The sequence below is a fragment of the Podarcis filfolensis genome, assembly GCF_964270895.1.
Source record: "Podarcis filfolensis genome assembly, chromosome: 3".
In the NCBI taxonomy this organism is placed as follows: Eukaryota; Metazoa; Chordata; class Lepidosauria; order Squamata; family Lacertidae; genus Podarcis; species Podarcis filfolensis.
Window position 1 is genome coordinate 22814975 of NC_139606.1, and position 17318 is coordinate 22832292.

At 42.6% G+C, this 17318-nt stretch overlaps 1 protein-coding gene across 5 annotated transcripts in view; it reads left to right on the forward strand.

The window, feature by feature from the left end:
• The first annotated feature begins 114 nt into the window (after positions 1–114).
• The window catches only part of RNASEH2B (ribonuclease H2 subunit B), a 21343-nt gene continuing 4139 nt past the window's right edge, over positions 115–17318 (forward strand). Inside the window, exons 1-11 of one of the 5 annotated variants that reach the window (XM_083607413.1) lie at positions 115–178; positions 4370–4441; positions 6511–6618; positions 7034–7110; positions 7758–7875; positions 9632–9696; positions 11228–11333; positions 12498–12579; positions 13899–13941; positions 14801–14881; positions 16347–16759. In XM_083607413.1, the coding sequence (XP_083463539.1) occupies positions 130–178; positions 4370–4441; positions 6511–6618; positions 7034–7110; positions 7758–7875; positions 9632–9696; positions 11228–11333; positions 12498–12579; positions 13899–13941; positions 14801–14881; positions 16347–16454 (909 nt within the window). In that variant the 5' untranslated portion in view covers positions 115–129 and the 3' untranslated portion in view covers positions 16455–16759. Of the gene's footprint in view, positions 179–1750; positions 1861–4369; positions 4442–6510; positions 6619–7033; positions 7111–7757; positions 7876–9631; positions 9697–11227; positions 11334–12497; positions 12580–13898; positions 13942–14800; positions 14882–16346; positions 16760–17318 lie in introns of those variants that run through there. The other 4 variants (XM_083607411.1, XM_083607412.1, XM_083607414.1 and 1 more) reach the window with 4 other exon arrangements.

Genomic DNA, 17318 nt, shown 5'->3' on the forward strand with positions numbered 1-17318 from the left:
AGCTGTACACAGGATTATGTATCATATAAAATAACACCATCTTGTTTTGTTCTATTCTTAAAATACTGGTGGCCTTCTAACACTTTGAGAGAAGCCTTCTCTCCCTTTTCACTTTTAAAATGAGGGTCTATGCTTTACATTCAGCAGGAAGGTCCATTTAAAATGAAATATGATCAAGGTAATCATAGACCACACCAAATAATTGTGGGGTGGGGGTGGTGGAATGAAAGCAGAATTTCTTCCATGAAGAAAACACTGTATATTTCCCAGACAATGGGTTAGTATAAAGTATAGTATAAACAGTATAAAGTTTACCTGCGCCTTCATTATACACCTTTAGGCGCCAGGCATAAATGTTCTTTTTTAACTGTTAAGGCATGGAAAATCCATTTCCGTTGTCCCGTTGATAATTTCCATACTGCAGGTATATAGTTCAATAAAATATTCTCCGCTGAAAGAGTTAACTTTTTCTGCACAGTCATATAGTTACACAGTCCAGCACTTTCTCCCAAAGCTTGTTAAGTAAAGAATACTGTGCAAACATATCTTTCAGAGAGACATATTTCAGAAAGCCTGAAATGATATGATTTAGCCACAAGAGGGTAGCCGCAGAGTTTATTGTCGATTAAATGCTTTGGAAGTATTATTCCGCCAGGTGGCGCTGGCCCAAGCCTGCGCGGGAAATTTTGGATTTCCGCCTAAAGTCAGCAGCACAGACTTACATTAGCAATAATGATAGACTGATAACTCCATTGGTTGAAGATGAGATAGCCTGGTTCCTTAGGTGCCAGGATCTTAGCTTGCATAGCTCAGTCGGTTGAGCATAAGACTCTCGAGGTTGTGGGTTTGAGCCCCACGTCGGGTGAAAAGGAGGTTGGACTAGATGACCCTCGTGGTCCCTTCTCTGTCTCACACACCCTGACAAAGTTAGCTGCTGCCTACCCATAGGGAACAATGTGTAAAGTTCCAAATTTTACAAAGTGAAACAGTATAAAGTTCGCCTGGTGCCTTCATTATACACCTTTAGGCGCCAGGCAAAAATGTTCCTTTTTAACCAGGTCTTTGGTTGATTTGATTGACATTCTATGCCCTTTTAAAATCTGGTTCCTTTTTTGGGGGGAGGTGTTATTGGGTTGTTGTTTTTATTTTGATTATATATATAGTGGTTTTATACAGTATTTTGATTTTGTTCTGTGAACCGCCCTGAGACCTCCGGCTATTGGGTGGTATACAAATTTAATCAGTCAGTCAGTCAGTCAATCAATCAATCAATCAATCAATCAATACCCAGCCTTGTCACTGAAAGATCTCCAAGTGGCTTACAGAATATATAAAAATATACACACTGCTGGTGCCCTGCTTCTTGCACCCCCCCATGCCAAACGACTTGGTTCAATTATCCAAAAGAAGTGACTTCAAAAATGATAACATTATCCAAAATATAAAAGTAAAATATTATCAGAAATTTAGAAAATATAACAAAAACAGGGCTCCCCCCCCCCCGGGGGAACTTAACCTGCACCTTTAGTGTAACAGCTTCATGGGCGTGTACCAGCACCGTTTTTCTTTCCTAGAAGAAAAAAAGCACGGACCCAAAAACTAAAATGTATAAAACTTGTCTTTGTGCGTGGACGCCAAGCGAAGAAGTCTAGCGAGGGCATTCCCATGCGACGACCCGCCAGCTGGCCCGCATGTGCACCTCTTTTAGTTTTTGTATGTCTAGGGTTATAGCGAGGGGAGGGGCGGGGGCGGGTCCGCGGTGAGCAGAAGGCAACATGCCGGCTGGGAGGCAGCGGGTCTTGGAAGCCTCCGCGGGGAACGGAGGAGGCGGCGGCCGCCAATGGGTGCTCGTTGCGCCAGGTAAAGAACTCCTTGCAAAGAGGCGCGGGGAGAGGGCTGCTGCAGCTGTGAAAGGATGGGCTCTTTTCTGGGGTGGGGGTGGAATCTTTTCATTTGAATGAATGGATCTTCCCTCCCTTGTCCTGAAGTTAAGTTGCCCTCTTGGGGCAACGCGTGTCTGTGCGCGCGCGAGTATGTATGTATGTATGTATGTATGTATGTATGTGTGTATCCCCCTAAAGGCATTTCTGGAGGATCTGATCAGTGCCATAAGGAACAGAAAACATCTCGGCGAGAATTCGCAGAAACGAAACTGGAAGTCACTTCCTGGAGCACTTGGTGCTTTTTTTAAAAAAGGGGAGGTGGTGGAGCCTGCTAGCAAGATAATGAAAATATGATCGCTTTTTAAAATGAGTTGTGGCCGATAAAGGCCTCGATCCAAAGAGCTGCTCTGACCAGTTACACGTGTCTAAGGGAGTCTGGACTTGTTTTCCTCAATTTACTGCTGTGCTACGTTGGGACAGCTAAAGTATGGCCCCAGAGGATTTGCTGTTTAGAGCTGGTTTGTGTTTGTGTGTGTGTGTGTGTGTGTGTGTGTGTGTGGAAAGAGCATAAATATATATACTAAGGGCATCCCTTGGGAGAAAAGCAATGACAAACCTAGACAGCATCTTAAAAAGCAGAGACCTCACCTTGCCAACAAAGGTCCATATAGTTAAAGCTATGGTTTTCCCAGTAGTGATGTATGGAAGTGAAAGCTGGACCATAAAGAAGGCTGATCGCCGAAGAATTGATGCTTTTGAATTACGGTACTGGAGGAGACTCTTGAGAGTCCAATGGACTGCAAGAAGATCAAACCTCTCCATTCTTAAGGAAATCAGCCCTGAGTGCTCACTGGAAGGACAGATCCTGAAGCTGAGGCTCCAATGCTTTGGCCACCTCATGAGAAGAGAAGACTCCCTGGAAAAGACCCTGATGTTGGGAAAGATTGAGGGCACAAGACGAAGGGGACGACAGAGGACGAGATGGTTGGACAGTGTTCTCGAAGCTACCAGCATGAGTTTGACCAAACTGTGGGAGGCAGTGGAAGACAGGAGTGCCTGGCGTCCTTTGGTCCATGGGGTCACGAAGAGTCGGACACGACTAAACGACTAAACAACAAGGGCATCCCTAAGGTCTTGCTCTAGCATCTCATTGGATCACAGCCATAATCATACCGGTTTGTCATTCTGTGGCAGTCGCAGTCATGAGCAGGAATTCATGGTAAAGCTAGTTCTTTGAATGCAAGGGTGGAGACCACTATTAAAATGCTGAAGAATTTGAACTGACTTCTGTGGCATGCAGACATTGCAGATTTTTTAAAAAAGCAGGGAGTTTGCCAATATTTGCAATGGGTGGAGAAGATAGGGCAGAGAGGGCATTCTCACAGTTGTGCCCTTCTCTCTGGCACACACATGCACGTGCATGCATGTCAACTTGTGTGTGTGTGTGAGTGTGCACACACACACAACCATCTCACACAAAGTGTGGGAGGATGAGACACAGGAAGCAAGCGTTTCCTCTTTCTGCCTTTCCCCTATCACTCAAGTCTCCGTGTCCTCCTGATCTTCTTCTCAATCTGACCTCTTTCTCCTCCATTTCATCTGCCTCTGAGATGGGATTCTGACCATGTACACATGGCCTGGTGTAGCCAGGATTTATTTTCGGTGGGGGCAGGCTTTATGTTGGGGGGAACAGAACCAAGTTATCTGCAATGCAATTGGTCAGTTAGTTAAGTATTTTTATTTATTTACTTGATTGGGAGGGCAGCTGCCCTCCTGGCTACGCCCATGAGTCTTTAACATATCAAACTGCAGGAGTGAGAGCCTGCCAGTTAAGATTGTTATCCCATGTGGCAAAACAAACACTCAAATCCCCACAAGGAAAGATCTAGCACACCAGTAAAGGTGTTGTGGTCCAACATGTTTCCTGTTGGTGTGAAGTTTCTTTTATGTCAGGTGACATTCAAGCCCACGCAGTATTTTACCACATACATACTCTCTCCCTGCCTATGAGTGATGATGATGTTGACTTGGTGAATCTGAGTGCACAGCTTCTAGATTGCAACCCTGTTTAATAGAAGTCTGTACAATGGTACCTCGGGTTACATACGCTTCAGGTTACATACGCTTCAGGTTACAGACTCCGCTAACCCAGAAATATTACCTCAGGTTAAGAACTTTGCTTCAGGATGAGAACAGAAATCGTGCTCCGGCGGTGCGGCAGCAGCGGGAGGCCCCATTAGCTAAAGTGGTGCTTCAGGTTAAGAACAGTTTCAGGTTAAGTACGGACCTCCGGAACGAATTAAGTACTTAACCTGAGGTACCACTGTATTCAGAAGATAGGGGCTCACCTGATCTCCTGGGGGCAGTTCTTACTCTTCACAGGTAACAAGGGAAGCCTCAACCATATTTACAGTAATAGTAGTTAGATGTGAATATTTATAAATATATGAAGGGTATATCTCACTTTGGAATTTAACTTTTTTCAGAATCTGCTACTAATCTGCCAAAGAAGCCGGGCTCTGAGCCTTTATTTACAAAACTGCGTAATCCAAGTACAGGCAAGTCTGAAATTGTAATTCTTCCCTTACCTTCAAATTTGAATTACAGTCATACCTTGGTTCTGGAACACCTTGTGACTCGAATGTTTTGGCTCCCAAACACCGCAAACCTGGAAGTGAGTATTCCGGTTTGTGAACATTTTTTGGAAGCCGAACGTCCAACGTGGCTTCCGCAGCTTCCGATTGAGTGCAGGAAGCTCCTGCAGCCAATTGGAAGCTGCGCCTTGGTTTTTGAATGTTTTCTGAAGAAGAATGGACTTCTGGAACAGATTCCATTCGAGAACCAAGGTACCACTGTATTTCCTTTGTAGGCTGAAGCTTTAAAAGGACGTGTTAAAAAAGAATAGGGCTTTTGGTCTATTCAGTAAATGTTTTCTGTAAGATTATGTCTGTATGTTTCTGTATGTTGTGAATTGTGTTTTACTGTAAAATACATGGGTTTGGGGGGCTGAGTTAAGCTGCCAGCTGTTCCTCTGTCCCAGAGCTAATAAAACAATGGCTACATCCAAGGCATATTGTTGTTGACATCCGTCTGTCTCGAGAGACAATGGAGTGTGCCGCTGGGGGTGAATTAAAACCACTGTGTTAGCAGCACCACAAGCCTGGGCAATGTGTATGGAAGTCCTGGGCTGCCCAGATCCATGTCAGATTTCTTTGAAATTAATTCCCAAGCGTCAAAAGGACTGGGATATGTTGATCTCACATGATATCTGTAATAGACTTAGTTCAGACATCATGCCAAACTATAGTTAATACAGGGACACAGGTGGCGCTGTGGGTTAAACCACAGGCTAGGGCTTGTCGATGGGGTGAGTGCCCCGTTGCTTGTTCCCTGCTCCTGCCAACCTAGCAGTTCGAAAGCACATCAAAGTGCAAGTAGACAAATAGGTACCGCTCCAGCGTAAATGGCGTTTGCGTGCGCTGCTCTGATTTGCCAGAAGCAGCTTAGTCATGCTGGCGACATGACCTGGAAGCTGTATGCCGGCTCCCTGGGCCAATAAAGCAAGATGAGCACTGCAACCCCAGAGTCATCCGTGACTGGACCTAATGTTCAGGGGTCCCTTTACCTTTTATAGTTAATACTATGGTTTTGTAAATCTACTTCAGGTCATGATTTCCACTTTTGCTTTGCTGGCTGACTGCAAACCATGGTTTGCCAGTTTATACACAATGCTTACATTCAGATGGAACACGTTAAGCAAATTTAGCTTGTGTCCTGCCCACCTAGCAGTTCGAAAGCACATCAAAGTGCAAGTAGATAAATAGGTACCGCTCTGGCATGAAGGTAAACGGCATTTCCGTGTGCTGCTCTGGTTTCGGTGTTCCGTTGTGCCAGAAGCAGCTTAGTCATGCTGGCCACATGACCCGGAAGCTGTCTGCGGACAAACGCCAGCTCCCTCAGCCTATAGAGCGAGATGAGCACCGCAACCCCAGAGTCGTCCGCAACTGGACTTAACGGTCAGGGGTACCTTTACCTTTATGAGCTGCCTGCTTGTGCACGCAGCTTGAGCCTTCCTTCCTTCCCTCTTCCTTTCCTGGAGCAAGGAAACAAACCACAGAGTTGGCTGGCTTGACATTCTGTCCAAACCAGTGTTTGTGTTCCAACTCCCCGCCCTGAAACAAACCACAGTCGGGGAGCCAAAGCTTATTGCTTCTCTCAACAGTTAGCATTACATCCAGATGTGATCCCTGCCAAACGATAGTAAAGCTTCCTAAACCATGGGTTGGCACAGGAGTTGTCAACCATTTTGGACCCATGGGCACATTTGCAAACCAGGGAAACAATGGTGACCCCCCCCACTTCACCCATTCATGAACAGCAGCCAATTGTTAGCTACAATATAATGCTTCTTTGCAGTCTACTCTGTGGGTACCTGGGATACTCTGTGGGTGCATGAGTTGGCAATCCTTAGTTTCAGTGTGATGCTTAAACTTTTCTATTTGTCTGAGTTTCTTTTGCATATAGTCCAGCATTCTCCTGAGAGTTTACTTTCCTCCTTTGATTGGGGGTGCCTATTGGCAGCTTCAGAAATCCGAAACCAATATCTGTGTCGTCGTCGTTTTAACAGGACAAGCAGCCCTTTACTTGTTTGGAAGTGATGGCCGTCAGGTGTTTGAAGTGAAAGCTTTTCATGAAGAATACCGGTCGTGGTTTATAGGCGAAGCTGTTCAACATGGTGAGCAATGTCCTCTTTCTCCATTTGCAACCTGATCTTCAAGCAGCGATTCCTCGTGATTTTAGGCATACACAGATTCCTGAGCTACTGCGGCTTAGTTTATCCTCATTTACATGTAACGACCTGGGCGAAGCTTTATGCTTCCATTGCCCTCAATTCAGATCTGTATAAGAATATACACAGGAACATAGGAAGCTGTCTTATACCAAGTCAGGCCTCCTAGCTCAAAATTGTCTACATGGATCTGCTCCTGGATAAAGAAATACATTTGAGCACCCAAAATCAAATATAACAATATTTTATTTGTGGTATAGAACCTATTTCTTTATTCAGGGGAAGATTGTCTTTATCAAGGGAAATTACTATTATAATTATTTATCTATTGTCATGATGATGCTTTTTTATATACTTTTAGATGGACGGCTATTATTTGCTACACCAGTGGATCCCTTATTTCTGTTGTTGTTTTACCTTACCAAGGCAGAGAAAGAGGTAGGTAACTAGAAATTTTTAAGGATGACATTATATTGCTTTTCTCCAAAAACAACTGTAAATTAATGCTCTAAAGTAGGTAGGTGTTCAAGTGTTGTAGTCAGTAGACTCCACTACATATTATAATGTGTTTGGGTACTACCTGGTTAAGTTGGCATGGCTGTCACTTGAAATTATTAAATTATGTAGAAAACAACCCCTGTAGGGCTTCAAGCCAAACTGGAACATGTATTGTGAGGAAGAAAGATTGGCTATTCCAGAGTTCTGTCCGTAAATCTTTCTAGTGAAAGAGAGGGTACAAAATCTTGTTGCCTTTTGGTCTGCTAATTCTGTTGGTGCATTTTCACTTGCAGAACTTGTATTTATCCTTCACAACAAAGAGTCACTAGGAGTTTAAAATACTGACTCTTTTAAAAAAGCTTTATTTAAACACCCTTCATTAAAGAATTCTGTTGCCTTTTTCATCAGTCCGAAATAACTGTTAATGCTTCGATGTTCTTTAATTTTTTAGCAGCTTTTGGTAGTACCTGTCAGCCATCCATCTCTAGCTGAAATTACCTGGCCATAAAAAAATATATATTTCTGGCAAAATATTTTAGAATCACTTTGATCCATTCACCATTTTGATTTATCTTCCCTTTTTCCAGCAGGGAAAGTTTCAGCCTTTGGATCAGTTCCTGGTAGACGAAGAGTTCTCTTCCTGTGCAATGTTGCTAAATTGCAAGAATGTTTCGCAATCTGTTCACCACCTAGTAGATGAAAAAGGTACAAGATCTGACAAATAAATTGAGCAAGCAGCATTTGATACAGGTTTTACAGTCCTTTGTCAGTTCATGCTGTTAGGACGGTGAAGGTTTGTCACAGTCAGCTTTCACAAGCCATACATGCAGAAATAACTCCCAGTGAACCATGTCAAACTATAGAGGGTCTGTATGACAGAGGCCACTGAACGCAGAGTATTCATACTTTCACAACAGTTTCTGCAATCGTGAGTGCCAGGAATGTAAGCTGAAACTCTAAGTGTGTTCAACATGCCCAAGTTGTAGAGGGAGGGACTGTAGCTTAATTAGTAGTAGAATACATTTTTTACATGCACATGGTCCCCGGTTCAGTCCCTGACATCTGTAGGTAAGACTGGAAGAGAGCCCTCTCTGAAACACAGGAGAGCCCTGCCAGTTAATGAGCAAAATAGACCAATGTTTATAAGGTTGTGTGTGTGTGTTTCCCTGGTAACCTTGGGTGTGTAATATATATATGTGTGTGTGTGTATATATATACAGTGGTGCCTCGCAAGACGAAATTAATTCGTTCCGCAAGTTTTTTCTTCTTGCGAGTTTTTTGTCTTGCGAAGCACGGTTTCCCATAGGAATGCATTGAAAATCAATTAATGCGTTCCTATGGAGACCGCTTGCCAGGCTGGCGGTGCGGAGAAGGGCTTTTCTCCCCACCGCAAGCCTTCAGGACAGGTAGGGGAACAGAGGGGAAGGCGCGCAGCGCTTCTCCTCTGTTCCCGGGGCTTGCGGTGGGAGGAGGGTTTTTCCTCCCCACCGGCAACATTCAGAACAGCATTCTGAATGTTGGCGGTGGGGAGGAAAGCCCTCCTCCCACCGCAAGCCTTCAGGACAGGTCCGGGAACAGAGGAGAAGGCGCGCAGCGCTTCTCCTCCGTTCCCGGGGCTTGCGGTGGGAGGAGGGTTTTTCCTCCCCACCGGCAACATTCAGAACAGCATTCTGAATGTTGGCGGTGGGAAGGAAAACCCTCCTCCCACCGCAAGTCTTCAGGACAGCCATCCGAAGGCTGGCGGTGGGGCGGAGAGACCTCCTCCCGCCGCCAGCCTTCCGAGCAGCCTTCCGAAGGCTGGCGGTGGGGCGGAGAGACCTCCTCCCGCCGCCAGCCTTTCGAGCATGTGTGTGTGTATATATATATATATATGTATATATATATGTACAGTGCTTTTTCTGGGGGTACACAGGAGTACGCATACCCTTAAACATTTTGTGAATCTAACGGGAGAAGAAACTAAAAATTAAATAAAAAAGCTTCTTCTCTAGCACGGTGAATCATCAGTTCCATTGCTACCTCTGATGACGGCCTCATTTCCTGGCATGGTGTTTCCTGAATCTCAGATGGAAGTGAGCGTTTAATGTGTGAAGTAGGAGTTGGAATCTAGCACAGTGATTGGTCGGTTTCGTTGTATTTACTGTATTTATTTACCCCGATTTGGATTATAAAATGGTGATTTTCTTGAGTCAAAATGAGAGTACCCGTAAACATTTTTTTAAAGAAAAAAAGCACTGTATATGTATATGTGTGTTTATAAATGTGTTCACTGGTAACCTGGTGTGTGTGTGTGTGTGTATAAAAAATGTGTTCACTGGTAACCTTGTACGGATGCTGAAATAGCATATCTAATGCAATGTCTTATTTCATGTCAGAGCGGTATATAAATTCAACAAATAAATAAATAAATAAATGTCATGAAAGTACAAACCTAAATACGAAGTGACTCTTTTTGTCTCAGAAATAGGTGGCAGAAAATTTTATAAATACAGCGAGGAGAAAACACTGAAGTGGCTGAAGAAGAAGGTATCTTTATGTTAAAAGAGTTTCTTTTCTATTGTGATGAATTCTGAATATTACATGTTGCCTTGTACAAAAGCAAGGGACTATAGTTAAAACTGAAAACGTGTAACAGTGCTATAAGGATGCAGCCGATTTCTAAGGACCTTCCTCTTCTTTACCTGCACTATTGGATGCCTTAGTTACAGCAGTCCGGAAGGAACCTTACCAGTAAGCGTCCCATGTTCCTATATAATTTCTGGGACGGATTAGATATCAGTGGTTGTCAGTAATTTCCTGCAGATTATCCCAAACTCCACCTCCACCCGCCTCCACTTTGTGACTGGCTCCACCCTTGGGCAGCCATTTTGTGACTGGTGGACTTCCATAATTTAAGCCAACTCATGTGGAACCATGGGGGTGCAAACTTTTGAGATCTGCTGATTTACTTAAGTACAGAAGGCATTGAGATTGTCATAATATATAACAATGAAATACAGTGGTACCTCGGGCTACAAACACCTTGGGTTACAAACACTTTGGGTTACAGACTCCACTAACCCAAAAGTAGTACCTCAGGTTAAGAACTTTACCTCAGGATGAGAACAGAAATCACAAGCGGCGGCGGGAGACCCCATTAGCTAAAGTACCTCAGGTTAAGAATGGTTTCAGGTTAAGAACGGACCTCCGGAACAAATTAAGTTCGTAACCAGAGGTACCACTGTACTAAAATTGCTGCTTTACTGCTGTTTCTGCCTCTGGTGGGTGTGTATTCCTCCTTCCAATTTGTAAAGTACGTACATGTGCTCTCATGCGGCACTCGATTCAGCACTTAGAAAATATGACACCCCTGAACTAAGTTTCACATTTGCTTTGCATAGTTACTTGTCTGAAAATAAAAGGGGGGCATTCAGATGTAATGCAGGACTTTCCCTCTCCCCTCCCCTCTCTCTTCACATTTTCTGTGAGCAGCATAAGCTGCATTCCACTTACTCATAGACTCATAGTTGGGAGGGATCCAATGGTCATCTAGTCCAACCCCCTGCAATGCAAGAATCTTAGCTAAAACATCCCTGACAGACAGCCATCCAATCTCTGCTTAAAATCCCCACTTTTTCTGCTGTAGTTATGCTAGTTTAGTTGTGATCGCTCTCCAAATGGAATACCTCAGTAGCCTTTGCTGGCTGCAGTAGGGAAAAAGTTTGGTTAGGAAAACTTTTTAAAAGTGTATCAATAATTTGCTAAGTTTGTAGCTATTTTAACAGTAAATTGTATGCCGTAAATGCAGTCCTCTGTGATTTTCTCCTGAGCAGTTACATTTTACACGAACGGAAATGTCTCAGGAGTGCCACTTTTTTCTTGCACAATTCTCATTCATCCCACCAAAAGGGGGTTTATTTGGGCAACCGTAGAAGATTGTGACCCATGTCAGTGTGGTAGCAGCTACAAACGTGTGCTAGATTTCAGTTCGTAGGTTCAGGGTTTGGCTTTGGTGGTACATTGCATGTACGCGCAACGGCAGCGATGATAAGCCCTTCTGTTTTGTGGCTTTTGTCAGGTCGACCAGACTGTCAAAGTGTTAAAAGACAATGACATACCTGTGGGTGGAAAGGTGCAGTCTGCTACATTTATCAGCGGCAAACGGAACACGGATGCCACTGAAGGTAAGGGGATTTAGGTCCCAAGTGAAATATAAAACATTTATGCTGGTAAGATTTGTACAGTACTTAATTTGTTCGCATACATGATTTTCTCTTGCAGTACAGTGGTACCTCGGGTTACATACGCTTCAGGTAACAGACTCCGCTAACCCAGAAATAGTGCTTCAGGTTAAGAACTTTGCTTCAGGATGAGAACAGAAATTGTTCTCCGGTGCAGCAGCAGCGGGAGGCCCCATTAGCTAAAGTGGTGCTTCAGGTTAAGAACAGTTTCAGGTTAAGAATGGACTTCCGGAACGAATTAAGTACTTAACCCGAGGTACCACTGTATTTACATTTTCCTTACTGTAACAACTGCCATATGACATCAGCTTGTGTGTTGCACTTTCCCTCCTTCACTTAGTTGCTTTTCCAGGCATTCTTTTCAGTTTCTCTTAACTTTTGTGTTTGTGTGGTGTTTTTATAGTTACCAGGCCACTGCTGCTAAACACTATGACAGTGGCCACAATGCACCCATCTCCCTCCCCAAAACTAGTTGATGTTCCCAGCACTGCTATCCTTTTGAGGCAAAACAGATAATAGTTGCTACATAACTTTATAGCCAGTTTTATGCCTTCAGGAGTATTCAGTTGGAAAGAGAAGAGAGGGTCAGACAGGGAGAAATAACCCATCTGGTTGCCTGGGCTTATGAAACCAATAGGGAACATTTGCATGGCCATCTGTGTGGTTATCCATACCTTTCCAATTTTATTTTCCCCCAAGACACAACCAATACGAAGCTGACAACCATTGCTGCATTTTAATTATGAGTGACAGTCGGGACGTAAGTACTGCTGGCATGCTGCAAGCTGTCTATAGCATTCGGTGTCTGCTCTTTGCAAGTATTGATTCCGTTTAGGGCAGGTGTGAGAAGCCTTTGGCCCTCCCAACTGTTGCTGGACTGCAACTCCCGTCAGCCCTAACCATTGGCCATGCTTGCTGAGAGTCAGCAGTTCCCCACATCTGGTTTAGGCCAAAGGGTGTGTGAGATGCACTGATGGGAACACCACGAAACTAAAGGTGCGGATCACTCATCACAGTGGAAGTGGTAAACTTGGGGCAGTGTTAATTAGGAGACTGAGGATTCTAAAGGAGAGATGTTTTATAGCATTTATTTTGTTTTTCTTTCAGAGGACTATATTCGCTATGCTCATGGTTTAATTACTGAATATATTTCTGAAGAGCTGAGTATCGCACTAGCTCAGTATTTGAGGTGAGTATACAAGCTTTATGTTGTAAGGGATAACTTTGATGGCAATGACTGCTTCCCTCCCATGTTTTAGCTCTTTATATACAGTGGTACCTCGGGTTACATACGCTTCAGGTTACAGACTCCGCTAAACCAGAAATAGTGCTTCAGGTTAAGAACTTTGCTTCAGGATGAGAACAGAAATCGTGCTCCGGCGGTGCGGCAGCAGCAGGAGGCCCCATTAGCTAAAGTGGTGCTTCAGGTTAAGAACATTTTCAGGTTAAGAACGGACCTCCGGAACGAATTAAGTACTTAACCCGAGGTACCACTGTATTAGGTGGAAAGGATCCATCTGTGTCTGCAATTTTCAGCCAGTTAATTTGGAACCCGGGGGCTCAAACTTTGAGAATCACTGATTTAGTTAAGTACAGAAGGCATTGAGACTGTCAGAAAATATTATAATGAAATACTGAAATTGCTGCTTTACTGCTGTTTCTGCCTTTGGTGGGTGTGTTTTTCTCTTTCTAATTTGTAAAGTACGTACACATGCACTTGATTCAGCACTTAGAAAATATGACGCCTGTGACTAAGTTTAACATTTGCTTTGCCTAGTTACTTGTCTGAAGATGAAAGGGGAGGCTCAGGGGCCAATGTGGCCCTCCAGGTCTTATCCCAGGCCACACAGCCTTTCGAGACACACTCCTTTCTTACACCCCCACTAGAATATTTTTTGTACATATTACATTTTCTCCTAATGCTGTTTTTATGTTTTTTAGTCTTCCTGCCCACTGCTTACATCATTTGATTATTCGGTTGCATCTGAAGTAATATTTGTTGTCATTTGGCTTTGGCATTTTTGTTTCAGAACTGACACACAGGGAATACAACTTTGAAATAAAAGTAGAATTCTTTTTTGTGTGTGTGTGGTGCATGGCTGTTCTAGCCCAGAAGTTTTTATTAAAGTTTTCACAATGCAATCAAATTATATCTAGAACAAATGAAGTCAGAGAGAGAGAGAGAGAGAGAGAGAAACAGCAAAAGCAAAGAAAGGAAGGCAAAAGAAGAAAGAAAGGAGAGGATTGAAGATTAGGGTAAAACTCGAATACAGGGCTATATATATATATTCCAGTTTTACCCTAATCTTCAATCCGCATGCAAAAAGTGAGTATCCCCAGCTCCCACCTGGAAAGTTTCCCCCTTTCCCCAGGCTCCCATCCTGATAAAAACCCACTCTTGCTTGTCTCCCACACAAATACTTCAAAATAAATAGATAAAATATTCTAGCTTGATAGTTCTAAAATTTGACTTCCTTAACCTCTTTTCTTTTTTGGTTTGCTTTCCAGGCTCCCACAAATTGCAAGTCCTCCGGCGGAGCCAGCATCCAAGGTAATGAATATTTAGGTACTGTTGGATACGTATCGTTTTCATGCAGTTATGCCCTGCGTTCCTTCCATCACGGAACCTGAGGGCAGTTTGCATGGGGTTTTCAGGCAGATCCCTGTTCAGGCATTGGCCAGACTCAGGTGAGCTTAGCCTCAGCGAGGTGGTTGCATCGTGAGCCTTCAGACCATGGTCTGGAACCCTGGAGATGGTGAAAAAGAAATGCTGTTCCAGAGCAATCCTTAGAGGAGAGGAAGTCAAGTCTTGAAATACTTCTTTTCCCATTGATAACAAACTCCCCACCCCCATTGATAACTGGGCTTTTTTAAAGCATCAAGCTGAAAGCATGAAACAGTGTCACAGTGTTCGGCAAGATGTAAGAAGAATGTGCAATTATTTTTAATCACAGACATTTTTACCACCAATCAAATGAGGAAGACTTTTCAAATTGACTGGTACATAGAGTATATGTTGGCAATGAAGTGCTACAATTATGCCTATGGTTTTCAAAGCAGGAGTTATACAGATGCATGCAGGATAAGAAAATACACTTGTGTCTTTTGTATTAATGTCCTTGGCCTCTCACTTCCCCAGGTCCATACTACTTCCACTTTTCAGATCTCTGCTTCCTCTGCTCATAGTCTTCTTCCTTTATCCAACCATTCTCACTCAGCATTTTTCCCACCTCTGCTTGCATGTTCTGCAATCGGCTTACCCACTTAATCTAGAGGACAGGCGATACTGCTTTGGATGACTTTATCACCATTGCTCACATTAAGCCTGAACGTTTTTTGTTTACGCTGAAGATCAGTGTATGCAATACACTGTGATTTTTATGGAGCAAATCCTCACTCTAACATTGCAGAAAAGGAAATTATCAGATGCCCCCGTGGAAGCAGAAGAGGATTACACCAAGTTTAATACTAGTGATCTGAAAAGCAAAAAGGTGAGTTGTATATCGCTTTTCCGACTAGCTTTTTGACTAGCAGCCTCATTTTCTTGTAGGATGCTCCTTTACTCAGGAGAAAGTAGAATGCATATTCTAAGCATGTACAGTGCATTCTATCCAGTGCTATTTTTCCAGAAAAAGGGGTGCCAGAACTCACCATGAACTCCTCCCTCATTCTCTTACAATGGCAATGGCATCCACCTGAGAGGTGCCAGAATTGAGTTCCAGGAAGTTCTGGCTGAAAAAAACCCCTAATTTTATATGTGAGGAAAAAACCCATTAAGTTTTAGAATAGTATATTCTAACTAGTTCAAGAAATGGTGAAAATATTGGTGGCAGGAATTTAAAAGGCTTTCATGGCTATCTAGGACTAAAGAACTAGTAAAGCTTTTAATAAATCTGCTACAACAGTATCCTGGAATGTTGAATCCATTCCCTGAGTTCCTCCACTCACAGTGGGCCACTTTAAGCAAGGGGTGTGTGAGAGAGGCTCCGCCCATCTGTCAGTCACCTGACATCACTATGACATCAGGTGACCCATTTTTCCTTCATAGCACAGCTTGAGGCCAAGCCTTGCTATAAAGGAAAAGCAAAATCCTGCTTTCAGCAGAGGTCAGTTGCTCTATGGAGTTCCCATTGGGGAAGTCCACAGCACTGCTGATTCCATTGTTGATGACAGCAAGCCGCCCTAGTTAAGGAACAATTTTCTAACATATTCACCCTAAGCAGTTAGGATGTTTGTGACATCAAGGCTTAGGGCTGGAGTGTAGCTTACAGGTGACACTCTTAGCTTAGTAAAAAGGAACTCGAGAATCACACAGAGTACAAATTTTGGAGCAGGCATAGTACAGTATTTAAGATGTGGAAAGAGCTGAGTAGTCTGCATAATTCAGTTCAGTTTACTCATGAAAGATGTTGGAAAACCTGAGAAACACAGAGTTTCAAGATGAAGAATTTCAAGCAGCAACAGTAGTCTAATTTTACTTCTTCATTTAACATTTTTTAAAAAAAATATACCATCCTTTATCACAAGATCTCAGGGCGGTTCACTGTATGTGTGGATGTGCATTAAAGTTGTGTATATTAATCTTTGTTTTTACTGTAGCATTTCTGGGATAAAAAACCATGCATTTAAACTTCAATGTATTCCCAGCATGATCAGGATTCTGGTGTCTGGTGTTTTCATTAATGTTTGTGCCGTCTAACTGATAAAACATCCCACCTATCTAAATGTGAAGGAATGTTGTTCGGATCAGGCCGAATGTCACCTTTTTATATTAGCCAGATCTGCAAACCATGTGATTACATTTATCCAATTATCCCCCAGATAAAATATTTAGGCACAATGGTGTGAAGGGATATACAAAAGCTAAAGGGTATGTGTGGTTTCTGTTTGATAAGCATGTGACGTAGCATGGAAACTGTACTTTAGTCTAACTTTTTCCTCTGTTCTTATTTCCAGGCAAACAGTAAGATGTCAGCTGCTCAAAAGGCCCTGGCAAAAGTTGACAAGAGTGGCATGAAAACAATGTCTTCTTTCTTTAGTTCAAAAACTAAAACAACAAAATGAGACTTTTGATACAGTAATTATTTTTGTATAGGCCAGCTTCTTTCTCACTTCTTTCCTCCCCCCCCCCCGCAAGTTTTCAGATATCCCTTTACTTAAAGTTAGGGCTCAAAAGTAGAAACAGTACTGTGAAAGTTAATATTGTGTAAAACAAAGTCAGGATAGCCTATTGTAGTTCCCACTGGGAAAACTCATTTTGGTAATTTATCGTATCAGCCAATATGCTTGTTTATTTAGCACTGTTAAGCTACAAAGTGCACATTGCAATGTAATGTAATGAGGTAAAATAAATTCATTTCTGAAACAGATATTTCTTGTTTCTTGTCTTTTTAATGGATGTGGATTAGGGAAATGCCAATTGTTTCCTCCTTTTTAAAAAAAAACCTGAACTGGGTCCCCCCCCCCCCCCGCTCCAAATGGTTTTTGTTGAATTTTAGAATATTAACAAATACAAAGAGGGGAAAAATAAGTTTCTCGGGCATACAAAAACTAAAGAAAATAAGAGTCTTTAGGATATAAGAGCACATTTTTAAAAATCACTTTTCAGTTTTAAGAATTAATGATATACTAATACTAGACAAATTCTAATACACTTTGCTATTAACATGGCAGCATTTTGCTTATTACATTAATGAGCTGGATTTTTTGTTAGCTGTTATGCTTCAGTGTATGGTTAATCTCAGTTTCTCAAGAAAAGTGATGTGATACGTGATTAAACGTGTTTTCTCCATGTTGTGAGTGATCCTTGCTTCAAGAATATCAGTGATTCTTTCTGTGCAATAAGGACAATTTAAAGGGACATCGTTGCTGATTTAAACATAAAAGTTTATTAAAGAGAGTTGGACACTTATTGGAAGAAAGTCTCAT